The 23,429-nt window shown below is 39.4% G+C and overlaps 1 protein-coding gene across 1 annotated transcript; it reads right to left on the bottom strand.

Annotated features, from left to right (window-relative positions):
* Positions 1 to 153: 153 nt before the first annotated feature.
* On the bottom strand, positions 154 to 22,234 carry LOC121728837 (nuclear transcription factor Y subunit C-6). The gene is made up of 7 exons (XM_042117146.1): positions 21,952 to 22,234; positions 13,925 to 14,060; positions 13,573 to 13,758; positions 12,473 to 12,622; positions 10,319 to 10,381; positions 9,930 to 10,121; positions 154 to 279 (listed from the first exon to the last, which is right to left on the bottom strand). The coding sequence occupies exons 1-7, from the start codon at positions 21,975 to 21,977 to the stop codon at positions 208 to 210; spliced, it is 825 nt and encodes a 274-aa protein (XP_041973080.1). The 5' UTR covers positions 21,978 to 22,234; the 3' UTR covers positions 154 to 207.
* Positions 22,235 to 23,429: the final 1,195 nt, after the last annotated feature.

The following is a 23,429-nucleotide window of genomic DNA, read 5'->3' as shown; positions in this document are numbered from 1 at the left end:
TTCATTAGGATTAAGAGGGGAGAGGGGAGTGATGAGTTCACCGGCTCATCTAGTATTAAATATTAAACTAAGTATACTTGTTTAAGTTTAGACCGAATTGGGTCTCTCAGTGTGTCACACATGTAGATTTTAGAATAAATAAATACAACAAACTGGGTAGTAACATTAAGATATAATAGTAGGGCTAGGCGGAGGGAGGGGGCGGCACTAGGTCTCTTCCTGCGCCGCCACCTGCGCCAGGAAGATCTGCTGCGGCTGGTGCGGCGCCTGCGACGAGACCTGCAACACCCCACCAGTATTACAACACCCAACATATTATCCAGAGAACATCGTAAGAGTAAAAAATGTAAAAACGTGTACCGTCAGTCGGAATATAAATAAGATGAAACTAAAGGATACATCGACACGTTTGGACTTGTTAAAAAATTGAACTCACTAAAAATAATCGGCCAAGTGCGAGTTGGACTAGCGCACGAACGTAGACGAAAATTCTGTTTTTTGTATGGGAGTCCCCCTTAAATATTTACTTTATTTTAATTTTATTATTAATTATTAAAGTACCATCGAGGAAGTTGATTCCTATGCAATTGACAGACCAACGTTATTTGACAGTAATAATATACACTTTTCATGCACTTTTTCCACTTTTATTAACAACAATTATGTTTTACACGACCGGTTTCGATAAAACCACACCTGATCCACACCTGATGATGATTTTATCGAAACCGGTCGTGTAAAACATAATTGTTATTAATAAAAGTGGAAAAAGTGCATGAAAAGTGTATATTATTACTGTGAAACATGAATTTCCACTAAGAAGTTACGGTACATTCAATATCATATACAACGTTATTTGGTCGAATATGTCAATTCAATGTTAAGGCCGGCCGCAAATTGTCCGAAAGACGAACACCCAAAAAAGCCCAAGCTCCGGGACAAGAGTAAGGTATCTCAGTTTTTTGTATATTTTATTAGTAAAAGAAATGTATATGTGTCATTGCCGCAAAAAGTGGCTTAAGTAAAAAAATTGCTATTTTATTATTTTCAGGCGTACCTAACAATTTGGGTTTAAATTACTTTTATGAAATGTTTTAAACGATCACTAAACATACAAAAACACTTTGTCTGCTGCAGAATAATTTGAATCGCCAAAGAGTATCTAGCGTTTCGCAGATTGGAAGCTGATAATCAGCACCTGACTGACTTCCCCGTACTGTCGTACAAGGAACTAATTCTGATATCAGTGGGAACGTACCACGTCAATTTGGCTCGTTCTTACTGTAGTGAACATGTGAAGCGGACCACCACACAGAACGAATACGGTTAAATAATGAAGAAGAAGATAATCAATCAACAGAAAACATTAATTCGATGCAGAATACAAATGCAAATAGTAATAATATAATTGGTGAGATAAAAAATGAAACTATAAATAAATTAACAAAAGCAGATTATGTTGTTTTAGGCATAGGAGCAAACGACCATATGATTCAAAACTTAAATGCAATATTATCAAAATTATCTAATACAAACGTGTTAATTGTGTCAATTATGTACAGTAAATATTTAAATACAATTGACATAAATAGAAAAATAAAAGAATATTATGGAAAATTAGTAGGCATAAAAATACTGCCCATTAAATCAGGTTTTGTGAATAACTCAAAAATATTTTTAAAAGAGATAAGCTACAAAATTAATATAGAAATAGGAATAAAAGATTACGATATGGCATACATTACAGGCAAGAAGGAAAATAACAATAAGAAGGAAAACAATACAGAATTAGTAGTTACTGAATCACTTAAAAATAAAACAATAAAATTAACAATAAATAGTAAAAATTATAAAAATGATAGCCATCAAAATAAAATTACAAATTACTTTCATCTGGTACTCTTGCCCTTGGGACAATTATCTGAAAATAGAACTCTCTGCCTAACAGCCTTCTGCCATTTCCGGTAGAGTAGTCCGTCCTGAAGTATCAGACTGTCCCATTGCTCCCAGTACGCCTTAGTGACAGCGCCAGTGGGTGCAACCTCACTCCAGATTGGTTTTATGTCACCCCGTTTCTTCCATGTGATGATGTGCCGAAGGTCGTCATCTCTTTCTTGAGCCTTTCTCATAGCTTCATTCTCCATGTGCCCCAAATTACTTGTTCTCTTTGTTCCGCTCCGTGCCTGGGAGGTAACAGTTACCGGGGCTTTCTCCGCGTCATCCAGTACTCGCCCCTTAGTTCTGGATTCTATTCGTTCCCCATGATTCCGGGTAGGGGACGAAACCGCTTGCTTCTTCAACTCCTCCATTTGTTCCTCGATCCTTTTTATCCTTGCCATCTGGGTCTTCTTCTGCGGACAGTTTAGCTGAAGATGGCCCCTCTCACCACACTTATAGCACATGGCTTCAAATCTTTTCCTCGTAGAAGCCTTAACTTCCTTGACTTCTTCAGAGACCTTGTGGATCTTATGGGTCTGCCGTATGTCATGGCGCACAGCCTCGACTTCCAAAGCATGCGCTAATGCTTCCTTTAGCGAGGTATGGTGACCAAGTCTTACTGCAGCCCTGACCTCCAAGTCTTTGATTCCGTCGACAAATCCTTGAACAATATTTGTGTCGACCATCTTGGTGTCGGCTCCTGGATATGCCTTCCTGACGAGTTTTTCAATTTCCAACGCCCATTGTTGAAGTCCTTCTCCTGAACGTTGGACTCTGTCACGCAGTTGGGCACGGAACACGTGCTGGTGTCGCTCCTCGTATCTGGATTCCAGTGCCTCCATCAGGTCTTGGAAACCATTTCCCGTATGTGGCAGTGCCTCCAGAACCGACACAGCTTGCCCTCTGAGTGCAACAGTGAGAGCGGTCAAGCATTGCTCCTCCGTCCATCCGTTTGCGGTAGCAACAGTCTGAAATTGCCGACGATAAGCGTTCCAAGAAGTAGTGCCGTCGTACGGTGGCACCTTTACTCTTGGTCCTTGCGCCACACCAGTGACTCCACTAGACACCGCAACTCCCGTAGTTTCTAGGCGCACTACTCTCTTCTGTAGTTCTGTGAATCCGGTTTTCAAATTTTCCACAACCGTCTCTAACCCAGTAACTCGTTCTTTCATTACGTCGACATCTTTACGAAGCTTAGTCACCGTGTCACTGACATCCTTTATAGCGAATAGAGCTTTCTCTTGGAGGTCCTTTTGTTGCTCTTGTGACTCCTGCAAAGCACCGAGCTTACGGTCTTGTGACTCTCGAATCGCTCTGATTTCAGCCCTTTGCAGCTCCATTAATTCAATTAAACTTTCTAAATGAAGGGCCACTTGGGGGGCTGTAGGAGCTACGGGTGGGGCCTGGTGGGCGGGGCCAGTGGGCGTGGCCTGAGTGGGCGTGGCCTGGTGGGCGGAGCCAGCGGGCGTGGCCATGCCTAAAGTGGGCGGAGCCTGAGGGGCGTGGCCAGTGGGTGTGTCCCGGTGGGCGGAGCCAGTGGGCGTGGCTCCATCCAAAGTGGGCGGAGCCATGTGGGCGGGGCCAGTGAGTGGCCTGTCCCTCAGTGGGCGGAGCTTGGTCCCCAGTGGGTGTGGCCTCCGCAACTCCTCTCTCGGAGTCAACGGCAGCAGCTCGCTGCGCCCTTGTCCTGACACTCCCCTTGAATTCCTCTCTCGGAGTCAATGGCATCTCCAAATCGCACTTCTGACACCAGTTGTTACGTGCTAGGGTTCGAGGATTTGGAGAGAAAGACCTGGTGACTCTCTTGAAGACTTTATTAACACTGCACTAAACACTAGGTCACAACACTTAGCACTAAGTCCGAACACTAATCACTAGGTCCAATCACTAAGCACTATCACTGTCCTAGGTCGTAGCCAAGTCGCAGGTTTCACCGGTTCACTCACTATTGATCACTTGATGTCGCCTTGAAGATCGCTCAGATTGAACTGACTTGCCGGGCCTGCCTGCGGCTCTTTTTATATGGCGAGACGAATTCCAGAAATTTCCCGATTCACGTAAACAAGTAAACAACCGTGGGAAATTTCTAGGAGGCTCGGGCATGTGCCACAATAAAACTGCCGTCCTTGCGATAAGTGCAGTAAGTTGAATTTAATTTAGACCTTATGGACTCAGTCATAAGGTCTAAATTCAAACACGCTAACAAATAAAGGGTAAACACGTAAACAAACATTAGACCTTTTTAGAAGGTTCGAGTATGTACTTGCGCACCTGATGCCGTACCGTAACAATATTTTAAAAAATTCAAATGAGACGAAAGAACTTAAAGCTTTACTATACAACCATAATCTAGATATTAATATAAATGTCCCCACACGGGGCAAGGCTAGCATTGACCAAATAGCAAGCAATCTTAAAGATTATAAGTCTGAAATTCATCATGTAGCGCTTTCGAATCATGAAACCGGTCAATCAATTACATTTCCGGTAAATAAAAAGGATGCTAAAACTGCGAAATGTTATTTTGTTAAGAAACGTGATTATAGTGCAGATAACATACGTAAGTTTTTGGGTTGCTTGTCGTCACTTACTTTTACAGATGTTTTAAAGGAAAAAAGTTGTGAAATTGCCTTCCAAAGGTTCTATGATACCTTCACCATGTTTTACTACCTCTGTTTTCCGGTAATAAAAATAAAAATTTGTCAAAAATCTAAGCCACCGCGCTGGATAACAAAAGGTATTAAAAGATCCTGCGCTGTTAAGAGATCATTATACCTTAGTTACAAATATAAGAAAGCAAATAAAGAGGAACAAAAAAAAAGAATATAAAAATTGCACAAAAATATTTAAAAAATGTATTAGTAAAGCTCAAAGTTCATTCAATAATAACTACATAAAAAAAGCTAAAAACAAATGTAAGGCTACCTGGAATGTGATAAAAACTAACATGGGCAATATAATTAATAATAAGAACATAAATATAATAAAAACAAAAAATGGAGTATATACAAATAGTAATAAAATAGCAGAGCTCTTTAATAATTATTTCATTAATCTAACTAAGACAACTACAAATAATAAAAATGGAAATATTGACATGAATACGAAAGATAACAATTCTACAAGAAATTATAGCAACTCTATGTATTTATCCCCAACTGTGCCACAAGATATATATACAAAACCCTATCTGTTGTTTGTGTTCAAAATTCTCTTCTTAGGGCTGCTGGAAGAAATTTCTTTAGAGATAAGCAGTACCTTTTGTGTCGTTTTTCTTCATCTGTATAATTTGTTAAATGTTTTTGTGTGCAATAAACTGTTAAATAAAAAAATAAATAAAATCATTAAGTCTTTTAACGATACGCAGTCGGCAAGCTATGACGGAATTGTAACGAAAATAGTAAAGTTGGCAGCAAAATATATATGCATCCCTATTAGTCACACGGTGAACCTATCATTTGAACAGGGACATTTTCCAAATCAATTTAAAAAATCGATCGTTAAACCCCTCTACAAAAAAGGTGATATAGAGGATATTGCAAATTATAGACCGGTTACAATAGTACCTATCTTTTCAAAAGTGTTCGAAAAAGCAATGCAAACTAAATTAATGAGTTACCTTAGCACTAATAATATATTGACTAAGCAACAATTTGGTTTTATAAAAGGGAGCTCTGCCACCCTAGCATGTTTCTCTCTAATTAAATCGGTGAGGCTATTGACAAAGGTCTAGAAGCCGCCGCAGTATTCTTGGATATGAGTAAGGCTTTTGATTTTGTGGAACATAAAATACTACTCAATAAATTAGATAAATGTGGTATCAGAGGAAATGCTAACGTTTGGTTTAAATCTTACTTAGAAAATAGGACACAGTGTACAGAAATAACTAATTTATCCAACAAAAGATTAAAAAAATATCAGTCGCAATTCAAATTGAATACTATCGGAGTCCCACAGGGCAGTATACTCGGTCCTATCCTATTTTTATTGTATATTAACGACTTGCCACATTCAACAAATCATGAATGTATTATGTTTGCTGATGACACGACATTGATAATTAAATGTAAAAAAGGACAATTAAATCATGATATTAAAATTGAATTGAATAATATAATAAATTGGCTAAATAAGAATAATTTGAAAATTAATTTAGATAAGACAAAAATTATTAAATTTAATAAAAAAATTGATGACAATGACAATGAATTAGATCCTATAAAATGTGTGACAACAACAAACTTTCTAGGTTTTACAATTGACAATGACATGAAGTGGAAAGACCATGTTGACAATGTGTGTAATAAATTGAATCGATTTATTTTTGCCTTGAGAAGAATTAGAAATATAGCATCTGTTAATACAGCACTAATGGCATACCACGGATATGTTGCGTCTAATTTAAGATATGGGTTAATATTATGGGGGAACTCATCAGATATCTTAAGGCGGGGATTAATCTCAATCAAAAACGATAACCTTGCACACAACCAAAGACCAAGCGTATACGCATCGCAATAAGATTCATTTTAGCTTAGCATAAAACTGTAACAACTCTGGCGGATCTTTTCTATTTTTCATGTTTTTTTTTAAATATCTTTGGAAATAAATATTAAGAAACAAAATTGTTCGGTTAAAGAAGTTTTAATATAGATTTGCTAACAATTTATTCAAATAAAATGTATAATTATCCTAGTTAATACTTATATTTCGATGAAATAGAGTTTTTTCGGAGGTGAGTTTGTAAATTAATTACAGCCAAAGTATTACGTTTTATTAAAATGTTTATGGTTTAAGGTATTTTGAATATTGTGCTTTATATCTCATATTTTTTAACACTTCGTTATTATATTGGAACTAGGTAAACCGGGAGTCACGGAATAACAAATTGGGGTTTATCCTCGCCTTAAGGGCATTTATTGTTCAAAAAAGATGCATAAGGGCTATAGCTGGAGCTGACTACTTGGAACATTGTAAACCGCTATTTAAAGACCTGAAAATTCTCCCCCTACCGTGTCAGTATATATTTGAGATCTGTCTCTTTGTTAAAAAATACCAATATCTATTTCCAACAAATCAAGAAATGCAGAAACAAGGATCAAGTAGGCATAAGCATAAAATTTGGGTATCTAAACAAAACTTTGAAATTCATCGTAGAAATGCATTTATCATGTCCATAAATATATATAATAAGCTACCAAATAATATAAAAAATATAACAACCTACAATAAATTTAAAAATAATTTGTTTTCTTGGCTGTTAGACAAATGTTTTTATTCAAATAAAAAATATTTTGAAGACAGACAAAATGAAGGAATGTTTTGAGTTTTAATTGTAAATGATTGTAAATTTGACTGACATTTTTATTTAATTTATTATTACTTATAATCAATAAATAATTATTGAATAACTTGAATAAATGACCACAATGTATAGCACATTCTTCTTCTTTTTTATTAATGGCTCCTTTGAGAGTTGCCAGTATCAGGGTGTATAGCACATTAGCACAGAATTGTAAAGATGACACTGACATAATAACTTTTTTTTTTCATCTAGTCTCCTTCATCTTATCGCTCTTTTTTTTTGTTATTTAAATCTTTTTAGACGATGAATTTAATTTAATTACTGTATCCATTGCTAATTTTAAGTTTCTTATTTAATTGACATGTTTAAAAATACGATATTATATGACTAAAATAAGCATAGTAATTATAGTAACTTGTGTTTATTTATATTGTGTAGTATGCGGTTTGTTTATTACAAATAGATTTATTTGCTATGTGTGTGTATTTTTTAAATCTTTTTTTGTATTTTAAAGTCTTAAATTACTTTATTGGAATATTTTTTTGACTTTTTTCAATTTTTCATATTTATCAGATTAATAACGATTCTGTCACAGCGATTAAATCAATACGTAGATATATTATGCGACTAAAAAATCTTGCGCGCGCGTCACCGCTCGCTTGTTGATCCCTTGTGATCTGCCCGATACAGTTCGATACCTAAACGCGCGAGTGGGACAGGCCTGGTACAACTAAGATAGAATCATTTTACTGTGGGAAAACAACCATTAAAATTTCACGCAGTACCTATTAGAGCAGGTATTTTTTAAAAACTTGATTCGACGCAGTATGTTAAGGTATTATTACTAATAATAATAATATAAGTTTTAAGGTGTTAGATATTTTTTAGTGTTAGATATGTTTCGGATCAGAAATTTCTGACAATGCGCGGCAGGGCTTAAGAGGATTCCAAACCGCCGTTTTTCCATACAAACATTGTCCCCTGTTTCCTCCCTGGATAATGCCGGTAGAGTTATAATTTTTTTTCTGAATATCTATGGCCACTAATACAATGTCCCTATGTTTTCTTTTTTTCGTAATTTAGTTAATAAAAAAGATATGAACGTTCTAACACCCAAAAAAATGGCCAGATTTTCCTCTCTGTTCAAACATCCAGAAAACAAAACTGGCTAAAATATACAAAAAAATAAAACATAGGAACACAGCTCCAGCCTTGCTTTAATTCTTAATGAAAAAATTACTTAAATCGGTTTAGTTTTGGAGAAGGAATCAGCGGACAACGAATCGAAGATTTTCTGTTCTTTTATTAGAACTTTTGTCGTGTTGTCTCTATCGCGCTCTACGGTGGGAGACTTGAGATTGGTGAGACAGCAATACATTTTCAAATATCTATTTTCAATTTCTCTCGCCCCTGGTGTATCCTCTTAATCGGCATAGTCTCTTCTAACAATTATTATATCTGACTTAAATAAATATTATATAAGTTATTATTTATGTAATTAATTATTATTATTTTGAGTATTAAATATTTCCTGTTAATGCGGTGTTGCAATAATTAGTAAAATGAAAACTCGTATATCCAATACGTGACCTATAATATGTTAGACATTTTTTAAATTTACAAAACAATATTATGGTTATACTGATTATTTTACTTCAAAATTTTTTGTCAGAAAACAAGGAATCATAAAAGTGGGTTGGTCCCACTTTTATGATTCCTTGTTTTCTGACAAAAAATTTTCGCCAGATCATAAAATGCTAAAAATTCATATCTGGTCATTGGGCCCACTGGGCCTAAAAACCTTGAGACGAAACACCAGAGTACTCATCCGATCGACGTCATCTGACACATAATGTCAGATGCCTGCCGGAACGCACTCTGCTCATATATTTTGTATCTGACGTCCGGTCCGGATGAGTTGTCAGATGCCGTCTATCGGATGGCAGAAATTTTTAATTGCGTTCCGGCGGGCGTCTGACATTATGTGTCAGATGACGTCGATCGGATGGCAGTTCAAATGTTTCTGACGGATCGCGCTCTCTCTTACATTTTGTACTGCGCCGAGTGAGCTCGAACTCGCCGGAAGGAAATTTCGGATAGTGTGCGGTGTGGCGGTCCGGCCGACGTTCAAATGTTTCGTATCAGAAATTTCGGACAATGTGCGGCCGGGCTAATTGTGGTCTGTCGGCTGGGTTTGACGTACCGCGACCAAACTACTTAGGTCCCCGATTTGCATAGGAATCAACTTCTCTGATAGTACAAAATAATTCGTATAAACAAGGATTTTGTGAAAATTTCAAGTGCCTAACTGTTACTATTATTGATTACGAGCAAAAAAGACCAAAAAAAATCACGTTTCTTGTATGGGAGCTCCCCTTAAATATTAACTTTATTTTATTTTTAGTATTTGCTGTTATAGCGGCAACAGATATACACAATCTGTGAAAATTTCAGAAGTAGCGGTTCTTGAGATACAGCATGATGACATACAGACGGACAGACATCGAAGTCTTAGTAATAGGGTCCCGTTTTTACCCTGTGGTTCACCCACAGGGTAAAAACGGGACCCTTATAAATGAGGGCATGTTTTTGTGATTTGTTATTTGTGACATCATAATATCAATAATTATCAAAGGAATTTTTTAATAGATTTAAAATTATTTCTTTGTCGAAAATAAAGGGGCACCTGTATGATTTGCGGCGAGTGCGGCTGCGCCTGGATGAGCACGGGCTGGCCGGGGTTGTTCTGCACCTGCAGGCGGATCATGTTGAGCTGCGCCTGCGTCAGCTGCAGTTGCCCGCCCTCCCCGCCCACCAGCTGCTGCACCAGCGCCACCGGGTGCGCCGCCCCACCGCCGCCGCTCCCTCCGCCCCCGCCCTGATAAATCGACAAAATAATCAAAATAAGAATTAGTAGTACCTAAGAGCACCACCGTAATCGATTTCTAGCAATAAAAAACAAATTTTATGGTACATAATTTTAGGCTCCGTCTCGTGAATACGTAAGCACTCCCGGTCTCGGGCGCTTACACATAGCGGCGCTCGTGTCACGGTCGTGTCATGGTCGTGTCATACCTGCACCATTTGCGGCTGCACGATGTAGTGCGGCTGCGGCGCGCTGGCGGCCGGCGGCGCCACCTGCACACACACACACACACGGTACCAATTATCGTTTTTATTAATTATCTAATACAACATTAAACTTTTTTGCGGTTACCCGCGTGAACTTCACGTGTAACGCGTGCTAAATAGCACTGGAGATCGTAAGTAGATATTCGAAACAAGCTAGCAATGTACTCCCACAAGAGGGTGGCTAGTAGCGGGGCGAACATTTCTAGGCGCTGACTTCGGAGCCCACTCGTAATTATTGTTACGGACACACAGTGCCGTCTAGTGTCAACCAGTGGAACCACTTGGATTGGAGAGAGAGAAAATTGGAGAGAAACCTAATACAACAAAACAAAATTTTGTTGCATTAGGTTTCACTCCGATTTGGTGCCATGTTCACAAAAGTGTTGACCTGATGATGGAATCCATGAGTAATCGAGGGAACTCCTCGAAATTCAATTGGAAACATAATATAGTAATTTTGGTTTTATTTGAAGTACTAGATTCGCCCGCGTAAATTAGATATTTCACAGAAAAATTAGTCCACAAAAAAGCCTATCATCCTTCACGTGGTCTACTTCCCCCATAAGCCCTTTCAAGTAATTTCCCCCGTTTTTTCCACATTTTCCTATATTTATTCGCTTCTATTAGTCTGAGCGTAGTAAAATATAGCCTATAGCCTATCTCGATAAATGGACTATTTAACACTCAAAGAATTTTTTAAATCGGACCAGTAGTTCCTGAGATTAGCGCGTTCAAACAAACAAACAAACTCTTCCGCTTTTTAATATTAGTATAGATAGATTCCAGGCATATGTTACCAAAAAGTAAGATTCGCATCAAGGTATGCTATGGTTCCGAAGATACTAAGAGAACTCTGGACTCCTTATTAGATACAAGTGGGGGTTAGGGCGCTGTTTTAAGAACTGAAAGTATAATATGCTACTATGCAAAAACCCATCATGGGTGCCCCGGGTTGGGACTTGGGGATGTGCCTCAGCTGAAGCACCCCGGGGGTGTGTGAGATTCTTACTCACTAAAACCACCTGCGGTTCGCCTTCAGCCGTATAAAGGAGGGATGTCCCGGATCTAACAAACACAGGACTCCCTTCACGACCGGCCGATCTACCTCAGAAGGGACCGGACTTCCACCAAAGTTAGGGAACGCTTCGGCAAACTGAAGCGTTCCCCTCGGCGCCGGGACTGGCTAAGCCGGGGAGGTTCCCATCCTCTCCCAGAGCCCCGTTAGACGAAACTTAGGAAGTTCGCATAGCGTCGCCTCCGCACTCCCGTCCTACGCCGGCGGAGCGGCAGAGAGTTGATCGTCCTCTCAATCCCGCTCCGCGACCTAACAATTTCGCAGAAAGAGACCGCTGCCTGCCAGGCCTCATCGCTCTCGATCATGCAGCGCACCATGCTCGGGAGCGAGAGGTCCCCTCCTAGCACTGCCACGAGATCGTGGCGCTGCACGGCCCAACGATCGCACACCTTAAGGGTATGCTGGGCCGTGTCCTCCGCAGCGCCGCATTCATGGCAGGCTGGCGTGGGCTCTCTTCTGGCGACCTTACACAGGTACTCACCGAAGCATCCGTGCCCGGTGAGTACCTGCGTAAGGCGGAAGGTGAGGGGTTTCTTCTTGCGGCGCATCCACGCCACAAGAACTGGACTCAGTGCCTCAGCGGTACGTTTACCGTACCGGGTCTGCGCCAGAACCGCCTGAGCTCTTCCCACGAATGGGCTTCGCCATTCGACCTCGCCTGAGTGATGAGGAGGTTCAACTCGGCAAGCACCGTAGCCGTGAGCTCCCATGGCGGTTCCCCCGCCAGAGCAGTTGCTGCCGCCCAAGAGATTGTACGGTAGCCTGAGGAATCGTGCACCTAGGGGGGTCCCCTTTTACCGGGTCTTTTATTAAGGGCTTCGGTCTTCTCAAATCGGACCCATGGATACGACCCCTGGACAACGCCGGACTTAACCTGGAGGGCGGAGACACCTCGAACCGAATATAACTATGATCCAAAAGTGTCTCCAACTCCGTGACCACCCTCCCGCTTCCGCTTCCGCTAATATCTTAATTTACTGCTAAGTTCATATTGGTTTTGAATGTAGTGTCAAGTACGGTACCGGGTCGGCGGCGGCAGTAGCGGCGGCCGTGGCGGCGGGCGGGGGGCGCGGCGGCTCGTGCTTGGCCGGCTTCACCTCGTGGCGCGGCACGATGTCTATGAGGAAGTCGAACTGGTCCGACTTAGAGATCGCCATCGCGATGTCGTTGCGCTGCAACACAACACCACATTCCTTATGGTCCAATCAACTTAGGCTTAAATTAGGTAATAATCTCGGAATTAGAGATACCCAGCTGTTAAGTCTGAAAAGACCCAGTTCAATGAGCTCTATTTTTTACAAAAAAAAAACCTTAATTATAAAATACACAACCTTTTTTCACAGTAATAATATACACTTTTCATGCACTTTTTCCACTTTTATTAATAACAATTATGTTTTACACGACCGGTTTCGATAAAATCATCAACCGGTCGTGTAAAACATAATTGTTATTAATAAAAGTGGAAAAAGTGCATGAAAAGTGTATATTATTACTGTGAAACATGAATTTCCACCAAGAAGTTACGGTACATTCAATATCATATACAACCTTTTTTCCTTAAATGTTGGTTTTTCTGTTTGATTCCACGAAATTCATAACGTATTGTATTGCCTGTGTAAGCGTAGTCCACAAGTTTAGCTATTAAATAAGACCTTTTTAGGGTTCCGTAATCAAATGGCAAAAAACGGAACCCTTATAGATTCGTCATGTCTGTCTGTCTGTCTGTCTCTCCGTCCGTTTAAGATTTTGATACAAACGAGAACGTAGTTTTTGAGACAACATTTAGGGTGTTTATATATGTCGTAGGATGATTTGATAAATCCGTGTTTTCGCGAAATCCCTAGAATTTTCGCGAAAATTCGATTTATCAAATCATCCTACGACATATACAAATATTTACAGACTTACAGCTGGGTATCTCGCATTCCGAGGTGAACTTACTATACTGATTGAACTATTACACTAGTTTCGGCACGGCCGATGACCACGGCATCGAAGCTAATAGCTCGAGATATTCGTGTGCCACGCCGAGTGAGGCTAGTGGCTACCCGAGATCCGGGGGGGATTTGGGGGGCGGGGGATTCTATCCCAGTGACACTCTCGTACCGGCGGCGCTCACCTGCAGCGTGCGGCGCTTGTTGTCCTCGGTGTGCGCCCAGGCCCGCAGCGTGAGCTCGTGGATGAAGATCTCGGCGGCCTTGGCGAACAGCACCGGCGCCTCCGCCGAGATCATCTTCACCTCCTCGTCCAGCTTCATGATCTTCTTGATCCGCGCCAGCGGCAGCACTTGCGTTTTGAAGTCGTCCTGTCGACGCGCGACTCGATTATAATATTATACTATCACGGCATCGACTTCCGTGCGCCGTGTACGTGATGTAACGATGATTATTAAAATGAATGGTAATATGCGAGTGGAGCACGACGAGGCGCGGTGGGCGCAAGTTGACGGCGGGTCGGCGGCGGGTACTCACGGGCGTGACGTTCTTGAGGTCGTCGTTGACCTTCTGCCAGTAGTTCTGCAGCGTGGTGTAGATGCTCTCCGTCTGGATGGCGTCCTCGGGGCCGCAGTCGCCGTCCGCGTCCTCGGCGCCGGCCGCGCTCTGCTCCCTGCCTCACACATACACACACATTAGAGTTTTGTAGTTAGCCTACCAAAAGTAGTGAATATAGTTAGGGAGGGGAAGAGGGAATTTCGCGACTAGCTCGAGTGTGTCAGATTCAGAAGCTTGCCTACACCGATACGTGTCTAGTAATATCATGGTATAGAAATCAGATTTCTCACGTGGTGGGTTAAGAAAAGTTATTTTCGAATATTGAAATGTCATCGAATTTGTCAGATGATTAGGGGATGTTTGGTATACCCCAAAAAAGCTTTCATAATATGAAGCACTGACGATTCAAAGGTTAGGTAAGCCTGTAGGGACATTTTAAAATATACAAAATAAAGTTTTAAGTATATTTTCCTCACTAAGCTTCGCAGATATTTTATATTGCACTACTTGTTGTCTAAAATCTTGACATAATTTACCAAAATAAGCAATTTTCTGAATATATTTTCTTTTTCATAACTTTAAAATGGTTGCAGTTTCTGAACCCACCGCTAAAATAAAAAAAAACGCTTATTATTTTTTTTTAGTTTTACCTAATGTAAGTAAAAAACCTACTAGGTCCCCATGACGCTCGACTTCACAAATAGCACCCTGCCCTCCCCTACTAGTCAAATGACAAAGATGTCGCAGCCGACTGGTTTAAATAGCCGTTCAATCAAACAGCAAGCCCTTTGACTGAACAACGCCATTCAATCACACGGCTTTACGTCGTTTAGTCGACTTGTTGACTACAACGTTCAACACTACAGCTAGACGATGCTTAGCCAACTGGTTTAAGGCGGGGATTAATCTCAATCCAAAACTTTGCACACAACCAAAGACCAAGCGTATACGCATCGCAATAAGATTCATTTTAGCTTAGCATAAAACTGAAGTCACTCGAGCGGATTTTCTCTATTTTTCATGTTTTTTTTAAATATCTTTGGAAATAAACATTAAGAAACAAAATTGTTCGGTTAAAGAATTTTTAATATATATTTACTAACAATTTATTCAAATAAAATGTATAATTATTATCCTAGTTAATACTTATATTTCGATGAAATAGATTTTTATCGGAGGTGAGTTTGTAAATTAATTACAGCCAAAGTATTAAGTTTTATTAAAATGTTTATGGTTTAAGGTATTTTAAATATTGTGCTTTATACCTCATATTTTTTAAAACTTCGTTATTATATTGGAACTAGGTAAACCGGAAGTCGCGGAATAAGAAATTGGGGTTTATCCTCGCCTTAATGGCAAATTAACTGGGGTGACCATTAGTTTAATATGTAATTTGGGAGAATAGGACCTCTTTTTGTATTTTATTGAAAGATTATTCTCGGATTAAGTTTAAGTGGTGACCAAAAGTTTAATGCAATAAGTAAAAATAAAAAATTCTGAGGCGTGTTTTGTGACGGTCGCCGGCTGCTGCCGCAGCACAGTCACAGTTCTAACCTAACCTACGTTTGGACTTTCTGGATTGTTTGTTTTTGTTTTGGCGGGGGCTGCGCCCCCCGTGCCCCCCTTTTATTTGATGACGGTCGCCGGCTGCTGCCGCAGCACGCTCGCTGCGCTCGATCGGCTCCCTCTGTGTTGTGGTCTAAGTTCTAACCTAACCTAACTGCCCGCGAGATCGCATTTTTCCCGCGCGGGCACGGGCAAGTCTGTACATGAATGGTCGCGACGGGCGGCCCGCCGTCATTCGCGCCTTGGAGAGCGACTGGACTACTGGAGTGCACTTAAAATATTATTGTAAAAAATACAAACACTAAACTTAGGAATGAAGGAACAAAAACAATTTTGACATTCGTTTATTTCCATTTACCTGTCTACCGTATCCTTGTTTGTAGAAAGTTAAAAGCAAGGATTACATGAACACCGATCTACCTAATGCCGCTAATACAGCGAACTTATTGAAAGATCCAAAGAAATCAATGCCGATGCTGATCTATCATTTGTTACAAAGAAGATTGAGTCCATGAGTCCACGACCGAGCTGCAGCCCTCTATCTATTCGACTGACTTGCCTGTTCTGTGTGTGTTCAATCGGGGCAAGCGGCAGACTTGTGCCAGACCGGGTGGCCCGCGGGCAATCCAGTAGTGAATTCCCCGCTTTACTCTCAGCGCAGTGCGTAAAAACCCAAACAGATTTAAATGTTGTTATGGTTTTAAGCCAACTGACAAGATGATATCAATGATGACGTCAGCAGCTGCTCTTTATCCGAAAACGGCTACCGCGGCGGCGGCGGCTGGCTCTTCTACAGATGAAGAAGGTGATTCAGATGATCCCACACTTATATGAAGAACAAGAATAATGAGTGTTGAAGGTTAAAATTAAAATTTAAAAAAATATTTTATGTTTGTTGATTAAAATATTTTTTATGATATTTTTCTTTGCTTGTTTCACAACTTCCTAAAAGACCGTTGTTTTGTGAAATAGCGTGTTTCACACGGTTCTGGCAGTTGTACGTTATTTTTTAGTCTAGTACCATAATTTTCGAACACCGGTCACCGGTACGATAATTCACTTGCACTCATCTGGCAACCCTGATGGGTAGCGTCCGCCGCGCGGTAGACGCTCCCGCTTCGCAGTCGCGTTGGTCGCGTAGGTTTGGCATAAGCTTTGTGCACGCTCTATCTGATCTTGTATCACATCTCTCTCCGTAGGGCTGCTGTAAGGAATTTCTTTTGAAATAAGCAGTTCCTTTGTGTCGTCTTGTGTTTACGTTTAATGTTTACGTGAATAATGTCTTGTGTGCAATAAATGTTAAATAAAAAAAACTTTATTTAAGCCAAATTTTAAAGCTTATTTAGCCCCCCGTTACACAACTTTACCCATAAACTATAAGGACCGTGCAGAAACTATAGAGGGCGTCGTAATTCGACAGCAGCGACACGGTACGAGTAAAAGATTAAAGAGTTGTAAGCGACTTTGGCTTCGCATTCTCCTTGACCTTGGATTGTTTTTAAGTGTTTTTTTCTATAAAATGATTTAAATTATTAAAGATGGGATTCTACCCGTAAACAAAGAGCGAAAGCGTGAATAAAAATGTATAAACCTTATCTAGTTAATTAAGAAAATATCTAAAAAGGTAATTAGTAGCATAGGAAGTAAAAACTTGTTAGATATTGCAATAAAATAATGAAGATGCAAAAAATACTTATAATTACAGAAAATGCTTGTGGATTAATAAAATAAAACAAGTTCACTAAAATATAAGTATGGTTTTATTTCATCAACATTCTGCGATTCTATCGATTCCATTTTCACAACTTTTGTCTGTCGCTAATTTTAACTAATTTCAGTCTGGACCTCATCAGTGCAAACACCATTTAAGTACGTATTCTTTAAATAACACACAAAGACTGTACCTACTATTACCTAATATTTTTCCTACTTGAAGAATCATCCCTTTGAGAACCAACACTTTGACAAGATGGTTCAAGTTCAACACTATTACGGAGTACCGAGTACCGCCATTCTGTGCCTCAGTGTTGAATTCCTGGCAGGACTTCTCCAAATTATCCTTACTTTTGATGCAACTTTTTGCATTCTAGTTGATGAGTTTTTTTATTTTCTTGTCCAGGAAAAATTGTAGGTAGGTATATTATATGCCGGGTGTACAGGATTTTCCGATCTTGGCCAATTAAATGAGCGGTGCTTATGTTAAAATTTAGATGGAAGCCAGTTTGGATGTTTACTGAAAGAAGCAACGGTTATAGGTTAGGTTCATATTGTGTAATGTGTTCATCAAAAATGAATTTATGGTTATAATCTACAAAATTCAGTGTTTTTACGAGTCTACACATAACATTCATGGAACTTCTTAAATACTTACGTGTTTTTACCGGCCATTTTTCCATTTCTTTCGTTTTTCAATAAGCCATGGCAAGTGAATACTTTTGGCAGGAAAATAGTAAAATTTTACATTATTCGATTTGCCTTTATTTTTCTTGTATTTATTAGAACAGCCGGGAATACAACAATGCATTTGAATAGGCATGATGACTATTTTTTTTTCTTATCGGTAATTGAAAGACCACTGACCTCTATAATTGAAAGACACTTAAAAAATAGAATTGAAAGAATGACTCTGATAGCTTAAAAATTCACCAAGATAAATTATGATAATTCAAATATCTCATAAAAAAGACCTGCCCGAAACGCTCCATACAAAGTGCTACGAAAGTATTACGTCAGTCTTTCATAGTTTGTACGCATCGGGAGACAACTTTGTTCGACAGGTATATTAAATATTGGGTTTATGAAAGTGGTTAGGCGGGTCCACACCAAGCGAGCCGCCGCGGCCGAGGCCCGCCGCGCGTGGTAAGCGAGCAGCCGCGGCCGAGGCATGCTCGCCGAGGGCGAGGCGGACGGGCGTACACAGCAAGGTTGCCTCGCTCGAACAGCCCGAGCCGCTCAGTTGAGCACAAAGACACGATGGTACCAAAACATGTGACGTCCACACTGCGCGCGGCAAACGACTGAGGCGCCTTTGAGCATTTCAAAAAACTGACACCGATCGGCTCGGACGCGCGCGCGCTCGCCCGAGCGTGAGCATGCGCCCGCCTCGGGCCAACAACGTCCACACCAAGCGAGCGGCCACGGCCGAGGCGGCTCGCTTGGTGTGGACCCGCCTGTTTCATAACAAAAGTTGCTTTTAATGGGCATTGTCCAAAAAAATCACATGTACCTTTTTTTTTTCGTTAAAATAGGGTATTTCAATAATATAAATTAAATAATTTTGAAATTTATTGGCTAGTTTTTTTTCAATAAATTTTTAAAGTTTCGCTCTGACGCGGACGTCATCAGGCGAGCCGCCTCGGCCGATTCCCGCCGCGCGCGGCAAGCGAGCAGCCGCGGGCGAGGCGTACTCGGCGAGGGCGAGGCGGACGGGCGTACACAGCAAGGTTGCCTCGCTCGAACAGCCCGAGCCATCGCTCACAGAGACACGATGGCACCGCGTGTACGCACAGCCGTGGCAGCTTATGCTTTTATTTTGCTATACACAACTATAAAAAAATAGGAAGAATCTCGTCTGTATGATCCTAACAAAGACTCCATTTTTTTAAATCCTTAACAGGAATATTCATTTTGCGGCTGATTTTTCTCCAAGAATCTTCCCTCATCCCTCTGTTAGTGTAATTGGCATCCCAAAGCCATACATTTGCGGCATATAAACTTATTAGTTGTCGACTCTGATCGTTCATTTTTGACCGCGGCACAAACCAAAACATATGACACATATCCACACTGCACGAGGCAAACGACCGAGGCACCTTTCAAAAACCGACACCGCTCGGCTCGGCCGCGCGCGCGCTCGCCCGAGCGTGAGCATGCGCCCGCCTCGGGCGAGCAACGTCCACACCAAGCAAGCGAGGCGCGCCGCGGCCAAGGTGGACCCGCCTATCATCGGCCGCTAATTGACCTCTGTATATGTTTTAAATTTCCTTTCAATCTTATTTATAATGGCTGGTTCGTCAAATGCAAGTTCTCATTATGTGAAAGCTGATACGAGAAGCTTACCAAAAGTTCGAAACGTAATGTTGGGTCGAATTTATTGCTAATTTAACGCCATTGAAGGTCAAACAAAGGTTAAACGTATTTGTTCAAAAATATAAGTAACTAATGGGTATTTTTTTCGTTTATATACAGGAAAACTATCACTGACCTTATTCCTCGGAAATGTTTTTGTAATGAGCAAAATTAAAAAAAATGGACAATCCCCATTGCATAAGTTATCGAATTGTATACAAATATTAAGAAATTTAGTTGAAAAAAAATTAGACTTGAATATCCAACTTTGAAGGCGCATAATAAACAAAATACAAATGCTATCAAGCTGATAATTTTGGGAACACTTATTTTTTACCGTGATTTCTTTATTTTATTAACAAAATTCGCTAATCTTTAACCTTGTCATCATGCCTATTCTTGAAAATACTCAAATTTCTCAAGAAATTCTTTAATTTTCCGTAGCTTGACTTGAGCTTGTCAAAAAAATTTTCGTAAAAGTTTCGGCTACTCGTCACTAGTGGCAGTGTCATCGCTCTGCACGGTCCCTATAATTTATCATTGATCGGTTTAAGGTTACGTCACTGCATAGATAAAGTACTGAAAAAGCGTGTTTAACAATCGAAAAACTTGAGATGGTACCATCTCTTATAGAAACACGTAAGAGCAAGCGCTAGCGCGAACTAGACGACTCTTAGCGCCATCTGTTATAAATTTTTGGAACTAACTTAATTTGAGCACATTTACGCATAAACACTCCCTTACAACCCCTTTTCCAGTTAAAAAGTAGCCTATGTCCTTTCTCAGGCTTTACACTATATGTGTACTGAATTTCATCACAATCGGTTTAGTAGTTTTGGCGTGAAAGCGAAACAGACAGAGAGAGATACTTTCGCATTTATAATATTAAAGTATAGATTAATATGTATGTTAGATTTAAAGTTTTTTTTTATATAAAAATATAAGGGGGCAAACAAGCAAACGGGTCACCTGATAGTAAGCAACTACCGTCGCCCATGGACACTCGCATCATCAGAAGAGCTACAGGTGCATTGCTGGCCATTTAAGAGGGAATACACTCTCTTCTTGAATGTTTGCAGGTCGTATCGGTCCGGAAATACTGCTGGACAGTTTGTTCCAGAGTTTTACAGTGCGCGGCAGAAAGTTACGCGAGAAACGCACGGTGGAAGACTGCCACTCATCAAGGTGGTGATGATGATTATGTGATGTATTATGGTATTTGTTATATGGGCCTCTGATGCCCGAAATAAATGATTTGATTTGATTATTATTAAAGAGACAGAAATTATGGGGGCACATACAAGTGAATCAAAATTTAAACTAATATTCGAGGAGAAATTACGGGATTATGAAATGCATCACCAAGGTATTTATTGTGATTGTGTTAAAAATGAGTTAAAATATAAATAATCTGCTTGTTATCATTACGCTTATGTAACAACAGCACTAAAGTAATGGTCACCTTAATTAATTTACCATTTAACCAGTTGTCAACAAGTAGACTAAATAATGTATAGCCGTGTGATTGAATGGCGTTGTTCAGTTGAAGGGCTAGCTGTTTGATTGAATGGTCTTTTTAACCAGTCGACTGTGGCACATCTATACATATTAATAAAATTGGAGATGCGAGCCTTCGAGCTGTCAGTTTTGCGGTCCACACAGTAATTATTACTCGATTTGGAGCAAAACCATCGAGCAAAACCGCATGTATTATTACTTAGCAATTAGCATAAGTAACTATTTTACATAATATAGGTAACTAAAAATATATATTTATTACTACAAGAATGTTTCTTTTTAGGGTTCCGTACGCAATGGGTAAAAATGAGACCTTATTCCTAAGACTTTGATGTCTGTCCGTCTGTCTATCTCCAGGCTGTAACTCAACACAGTAATTTCTAGAGTTGAAATTACAGGTTATGTCATATCTGTTGCCACTATAACAACAATTTATACTAAAAACAAAATTAATTAAACTTTTAAGAGGGGCCCCCATACAACAAACTTGATTTTTTCCCTTTTTTGCTCAATACTAATGATTGCACGGGTTGGTTGCAATGAAGCAACAGTTGAACAGGTAAGCCCCTGAAATATTCACAATATTCTCAATTATTATATAAAAACAGTTTAATAATAAAATATAAAATAATTAAATAAGAGGACTCCCGTACAAAAACACATTTTTATGCCTTTTTTGCTCTTTAATTAATGGTACGGAATCCTTTGTGCACAAGTGCAACTCGCCCTTGGCTGATTTTTAATTTTTTAGTTAGTAAATAACTCATATTATAAATAATTATTAGCGTAAAATAAACATAGTCTATTAAATGTATGTGAGAGAATAACCCTCCGCTTTATTTGTATCAACTTACGCTGGCACAAAGAAGCAAACGGACATCTTGTATTCCTTGTTGTTGTCCTTGCAACTGTTGAAACCTCGACAAACTTTAATTAACTTTCTTTAAAGTAATAAATAATGTTTTCACTAACTATATTAAAACATTAGTCGCGGACCGCCACTTAAAAAATAAAAACACGGTAACCAATAATCTCAGTATTATTTGGAGATCTCCAATCACCTATTACTGAAAATGCGCCAGTTCCACGATTCGTCCAGCGATGACCAGTCACAAGCTTGACGTAATAATGGAGTTGCTAGTCGCCAGAATGTTGTAAAATTTTAAACTTGCTGCAGGCCTGCAACACCATTCACTATCCTGCAAAAGCCAGCGGACTACACGGTGGACTGCCGTGAATGGGCCCTTTTAGAGGCGTATTATTATTATAGTTTGTGCGGTTTAAGATGATATGGGTGACACATTATAATTAACAATAGCAGGGAAGTTACCTAAGAAAATTAATCGATAATTTAAAAATATCGAATCACTTCGTAAAGGAATTGCAATCGAAATTATCGATTTCGTACTGACGTTTCAGAGTGGCGCCGCCGGCGATTTAAAATGGCCGCCCTTTTTATCGATTTGATTTCGATTCAACAGTGTCAATCTCTATTGGCATAAGTTCCATTTCATGCATCTGACATTTTTCAAATATTTTCGAAACAATAATTTTCACAGTTAAAATTTATAATTTTATATTAATAAGTTAGCATTTAGCAACTTTTCATTTTTATTCATTTACAATTATTATAGGAAATATTTGTTTTTGTAGATGGAATATAATTTATTACATTTTGATTTTTTTTTGTTTTCTTGTAAAAAACCCGTAGCAAGGAATATGAGAAGTGTCACCCATATCATCTTATAACGCACAAACTATAATTAAAGTTTGTGCGTTTGATGATATGCGTGACACATTATAATTGACAATAGTAGGGAAGTTACCTAACAAAAATCAATCGATAATTTAAATATGTCGAATCACTTCGTAAAGGAATAGGCAAAGAGAATGTCATATACTACAGGAATAAGCTACTTGACCTATATTCAATTTCATTGAACAAATGCATATTTGTAGTAGAACTTGGCCTAGGAAATCGTATTTCACCCTTATCATCAAATAAAAGCTTATGATTGATAAATAAAGTCGATTTGAAAATATGATTTTATGAAAATAGGATTTGTACTGACGAAAGCCTGCACATTGCAACGCTTTTGCGGTACTTCCGATTTGGAGGTGACGTCATCATACTCTCATCATACTCGTCTCGTCATTTTTTATTTATCGCGCTCGTTATTCGGAACGTGCACGTCAGTAGTGACATATTTCAAACGAAGTTTTAGGGGCATGTGTCAAAAAATAAACAAGAGTTTGTTTATTTTGTAAATAATAAAGCAAATAAAATATATATAGAACAATAATTAATGGTATTTCGGTTATATTTAGTTAA

The sequence above is a fragment of the Aricia agestis genome, chromosome 1 (genome assembly GCF_905147365.1).
Source record: "Aricia agestis chromosome 1, ilAriAges1.1, whole genome shotgun sequence".
Classification (NCBI taxonomy): Eukaryota; Metazoa; Arthropoda; class Insecta; order Lepidoptera; family Lycaenidae; genus Aricia; species Aricia agestis.
The sequence above is the reverse complement of the archived record's forward strand: the minus strand, read 5'-3'. Positions and strand labels throughout refer to the sequence as shown.

Coding starts and splice junctions, on each gene's coding strand:
- LOC121728837 (XM_042117146.1), bottom strand. CDS start 21,977: ATGTCCGTTTGCTTCTTTGTGCCAGC. Junction 12,623..13,572: donor ACAAGCGCCGCACGCTGCAG/GTGAGCGCCGCC, acceptor GTTGTGTTGCAG/CGCAACGACATCGCGATGGC. Junction 10,122..10,318: donor TGCAGCCGCAAATGGTGCAG/GTATGACACGAC, acceptor TCGATTTATCAG/GGCGGGGGCGGAGGGAGCGG.